The sequence below is a fragment of the Phialemonium atrogriseum genome, assembly GCF_030411735.1.
Source record: "Phialemonium atrogriseum strain 8032-3 unplaced genomic scaffold QBC33scaffold_32, whole genome shotgun sequence".
Lineage (NCBI taxonomy): Eukaryota > Fungi > Ascomycota > Sordariomycetes > Cephalothecales > Cephalothecaceae > Phialemonium > Phialemonium atrogriseum.
Genome location: NW_026848169.1, coordinates 316241 through 321668, shown reverse-complemented (window position 1 = coordinate 321668; position 5428 = coordinate 316241). Strand labels below are relative to the sequence as shown.

The window sequence follows — 5428 nt, the reverse complement described above, 5'->3', positions numbered from 1 at the left end:
TACTTCCTGCCTTTCTACTGCTTATAGCAGTACTTTCACTAGTTGAATACTTTGCTTCCACAACCTACCTTTTTGGTCACAACCTAACCTTTTGAAGGACTAACATAGACGCTTGGTTGCCATGTCAAGATTACTAAGCAATAATTGGCTAAATTTCAAACTTACATATTAACGTAACGCAATAGTTAAAGTAAATAGTTCTGACTAAATATAATAAGTAACTTAATTATAAAGGATATAAAATAACCAAATCTTGCTATTACTTCTTACCCTTATAATCTGCAGTCAAAGTCTAAAGGACTTCTTTTCTAAAACCTAGGCGTTCTGTGGCCCTCGAATCCTTTAAATTCTTTGCTCGAGATGACATGTTTGGACCGTACCAAGTGTATCTGTCTTTATTATAAGATGAGAGATGGTAAGATATCAAATGCTGCGGAACCATCAAGACTTACATGCTTCTTCCCCCGGAACTTCAACCTCACGTCCTCCCCTGTCAACCGCTGCCATCAAATCCAAGATCCAATCTCCAAGCTTTTCCGCCCTCGGAGCAACTCGTGATACCAAGTTCACAAATCTCCACACTTCCACCCTGATACAGATTGGAACCGCCTCCCCAATCGCTTCCCCCACACGATCTGTGGAATGGAACTCAATGATCTGCATCACCTTAGCATAGCCATACTCGCCGTTTTTGGAATAGTACGACGAGGTTAGATAGAGCTCACTTCCAGAGGTTATTTGAGCGAGAGAATAGGAGTTGCTCATGTACTTGTACATTTAGGTCGGTCCAGGCAGTCCGAAATCAGCCGTCCTTTGTTAGGCTTAGTAGAGGGAAAGGCAACAATCCCGCCGTCCAGTGCCATCAAGATTTCCTGCAAAGGTTATTCCTCTCAACCGCCCTCGTACGCAGCCAAGGTATTGTACTTACGACGTAACATCCTTCCTAACCATTATGCTCTCTTTTTAGCTGTTCCATGACTTAAAATACTAGTAGTTGATAACTGCTTAACTACTACGTAGCCAGCAGAAGTTAGATGTAACAGCTTGGAGTTTGACAACCTCTTCGGCATCTGTCCTTAGTTCCAACGTGCTCTAATCCTATTACAGTGATGATGCGAATCCAGAGTGTTGCATACTGTGGAACATTTGGTTCCATGAACTTTGTATCTTTTTACTCCCCTCGTCAAGGTCGTGCTGGTGAATTACACAGTTGCCTGCGTCACTTTTTCCTCGACTCTCTCCACCACCTGCTTTCCCGGACGCCGAATCTTCTTGTTGATGTTGTTGGTAAGGAGATGAGACACGTCCTGGACGAAGATGGAGGCGATGATAGCAAGACCACCAAAAGCGATAGTCAAAAGGTTAGGTTGTGACCAAAAAGGTAGGTTGTGGAAGCAAAGTATTCAACTAGTGAAAGTACTGCTATAAGCAGTAGAAAGGCAGGAAGTAAGGTAGGCAAGTAAGGTGCAAAAGACTGGTTGTATTGTGTGGTTGATGATGAAGATGTTACTTCAAAGTCAGCTAGCTAATCTAACTGACTATATAGTAAAATTCAGTCTTCTTGTTTTACTTGATCTACTAGATCAAACAACTTGATACCTCGGATCGGCTGATCAGACCGGGTCTGTAGGATCCGATTGTTTGAATCAGTAGTAATATGTAGATTACACACTTATAAGGTGGTGATATGTATCAAGTGATTTGACAGGGTTTGATAGTTTTAGGTGGTTTGATTTTCTGCACCTACCCTGTACTTGCAAGGCTACCCTAGACTTGCCGGGCTACCCTGGACTTGCCGGGCTACCCTGGACTTGCAGGGCTACCCTGTCCTTAAGGTTAGGGTTGCCTTTGGCAGGAAAGTCCTTTGGACTTTAAATGCCAATTATAAGGTAAGGATTAATCATGTGACTTAGCTACTTTGTAGGCTTATAAATAAGTCATATGTGATGCTTAATCAGCAAACCGCTTAGTCATCACTATTGTGGTTACCTTAATATATGGGTTTGAAGTTAGACTTATCAAGTAATCTTTATAGGTAGGTTATGGAAGCAAAGTATTCAACTAGTAAAAATACAGCAGTAGAAAAGCAGGAAGTAAGGTAGGCAAGTAAGGTGCAAAAGACTAGTTGTATTGTGTAGTTGATGATTATTCTTTCACCAAAGTCAAGCAGCTATTCTAGCTGACTATATAGTAGAAATTCAGTCTTCTTGCTTTACTTGATCTACTAGATCAAACAACTTGATACCTCGGATCGGCTGATCAGACCGGGTCTGTAGGATCTGATTGTTTGAATCAGTAGTAATACGTAGATCACACACTTACAAGGTGGTGATGCGTATCAAGTGGTTTGACAGGGTTTGATGGTTTTAGGTGGTTTGATTTTCTGCACCTACCCTGTACTTGCAAGGCTACCCTGGACTTGCCGGGCTACCCTAGACTTGCAGGGCTACCCTGGACTTGCAGGGCTACCCTGTCCTTAAGGTTAGGGTTGCCTTTGGCAGGAAAGTCCTTTGGACTTCAAATGCCAATTATAAGGTAAGGATGAATCACGTGACTTAGCTACTTTGTAGGCTTATAAATAAGTCATATGTGATGCTTAATTAGCAGACTACTTAGTCATCACTATTGTGGTTGCCTTAATATATAGGTTTGAAGTTAGATTATCAAGTAATCTTTATAAAAGGGTATAGCCTAGAAGCAATCTTTTTGTTTTGCTAGCTGTTGACTAGTAGGATTTTAAGGAGTTGGTTGTTAGAGACTTTGATTAGACTATTGTTAGTCTAAATTTGTTAGAAACGCTTGACTAGCTAGGCTAATTTGTAAGCTAGTTGTTTGTTAGTAGTATATATATATATATGCCTTTTTTAGTAACTTGCTTAGGTAGGTTGGTTAGGGTTTTGATTCTTAGTAAGCTAGAGGTTAAGGTAACGATTAGCTTTTTCACTAGTAGACTTTTTAAAGCTGCGTTCTCTTAGGCTAAGCTTTTTGGTAAAGCTGCTAGTATAGCTAGGTTTTGTATAATTGCAAATACTGCGTTGGAAAAAGCTAGCAAAGCCTTATTGCTTTTTTGCGCAACCTTAGCAAGCTATAGGTGTGGCAGTTTTGGCAAGCTTAAGGTGACTGCTTTAGTAGTGTTAGTTAGGTTAAACTTTGCGCTGATTATGTTAAAAGGAGTTGCGGTTAGGCTAAAGGTTTGGATTAAAAGCAAGGCTGGTAGTTTAAGTGTGGTAGTATATGCTAAGGAATTGACAGACTGATTAGTTAGGCTAGTTGGTTTTACATTTAAGGCTGTAGTAGTTGTAGCTAAGGTGGTAGCTATAGCAAGTGCTTGGAGACTAGAACTTAATAATGGAATAGCTAGGAAGGCTAAGTCTTTAGTCTTTGCAATCCTTTTGATTTAGGCGTTTTTTGAAATCTTTAGTAGTGTGTTGGTTGGATTGACTAGAGGCATATGCTTGCAGGTTTTTAAGTTAACTAGCATGTTGACTGTAGCTAGGTAGGTTGTGTTAAAGGTGTAAAACTAGTTGCTAGGCAAGGGCTTTTAGTTGACAGCTATCTAGGCAGTCTGACTAGGTTAAATTACAACTGCTTGTTAATTAGTTACCTTTTAAGTAACTAGGTTGCTTTTTTTTAATTACTGCAATAGGTATGCTAAAGCTATTATAAAAAGCAAATTAAAGCTTGTCTTTAGTAAACAGCATGTTAGCGCTGTAAGGCTTTAGAAAGCCTACCTTTAACAAGGCTTAAAGCTTTAGGTTTTGGCAAAGCTATGCCTAAGTAGTGAATTTGGCAATTTTAAGGTTGCTGTTGCAAATTATACCAAAAGTGTAAAAGGAAAAGGTAGCCTATTATGTTAGCTTGATAGACTTGCTAATACTATCTATAGCATCTTTGCAGTTTTTGACTTTTAAATTAGAAAGGCTTTAGGCTTATTTCTTGTCAACTAATAGGTTACTGCATTTAATATTAGTGCAAATACCAACTATATTACTAGCTTAGGCAGCTTTTTTAAACAATGCTATTTGCAGCTATAGGTAAGTATATTTTTTAAAAAAGTCAATTAATAGCTTAGCTAGGCTAGTAGCTATGATTATATCCTTAAGATATGCTGTTAAGTTGGTTTTAACTGCTAGCTTAGATAGATTGGCAAGTGCAGCTAGCTAAACTAGTTAACAGCTTGTTTGCAAATGCTAGAAAAAGTTGTTGCAGCTATTAAAAATAGTCTTGCAAATGCTATAGGTTTGGCATTCTTTAACCCAAGCTATGGCAATATAGCTAAAGTTGCTGCAAGAGTTGACAAATTGCTAAAACTAGTCTAATTGGAAAAAAGCTACTAACTTGTTATTAAAACGCTTTTAGGCTAGGTTAGCTTTGTTATGCTAGTCAAAGCATTTGTAAGTATCTTAATTATTGCAGTTGCTATGCAGATTATGCTAATTACAGCTGTAGTTTTTGTCTTAGATGTTACTATTGCAAGGTTGGTTGCAAAGCTAAGTATAGTCTTTGTTGCAGTTTTAATTGCAGTTGTAGTCAAAAGGTTAGGTTGTGACCAAAGAGGTAGGTTGTGGAAGCAAAGTATTCAACTAGTGAAAGTACTGCTATAAGCAGTAGAAAGGCAGGAAGTAAGGTAGGCAAGTAAGGTGCAGAAGACTAGTTGTATTGTGTGGTTGATGATGATTTCACCAAAGTCAGCCGGCTAATCTAACTGACTATATAGTAAAAATTCAGTCTTCTTGCTTTACTTGATCTACTAGATCAAACAACTTGATACCTCGGATCGGCTGATCAGACCGGGTCCGTAGGATCCGATTGTTTGAATCAGTAGTAATACGTAGATCACACACTTACAAGGTGGTGATACGTATCAAGTGGTTTGACAGGGTTTGATGGTTTTAGGTGGTTTGATTTTCTGCACCTACCCTGTACCTGCAAGGCTACCCTGGACTTGCAGGGCTACCCTGGACTTGCAGGGCTACCCTAGACTTGCAGGGCTACCCTGTCCCTAGGGTTGTCTTTGGCAGGAAAGTCCTTTGGACTTCAAATACCAATTATAAGGTAAGAAGCTATCACGTGACTTAGCTACTTTGTAGGCTTATAAATAAGTCGTATTTGATGCTTAATCAGCAAACCGCTTAGTCATCACTATTGTGGTTACCTTAATATATAGGTTTGAAGTTGGATTATCAAGTAATCTTTATAGACAGGCTGCCATCCGCGCCACATCTAGCTCGATTGTGCCAGCCTTGCAGCATCCCATCCCCATCTCAAGGCCATCATCCCAGCTAGTGTCTTCTGCTGCTGCCGCTGCAAGTCCACAGCCATCACTACCACCATCAACTCTGACCAACTCCCGCGGGGGGGGGGGGGGGGGGGGGGGGGGAGGGGGCGGTTCCGCGATTCGCGCCTGTGTTTTGGTCCGGGGGTTGGG

General features: G+C 40.2%; 1 protein-coding gene across 1 annotated transcript; it reads right to left on the bottom strand.

Moving 5' to 3' along the window:
• Positions 1 to 104: 104 nt before the first annotated feature.
• On the bottom strand, positions 105 to 777 carry QBC33DRAFT_518775 (uncharacterized protein; the record flags this gene model as incomplete). The annotated part of the gene is made up of 4 exons (XM_060426259.1): positions 105 to 133; positions 166 to 204; positions 271 to 279; positions 453 to 777. Coding segments are annotated over 4 exons (402 nt in total), but the record flags the coding sequence as incomplete, so codon positions are not given.
• Between the last annotated feature and the right edge of the window lie 4651 nt (positions 778 to 5428).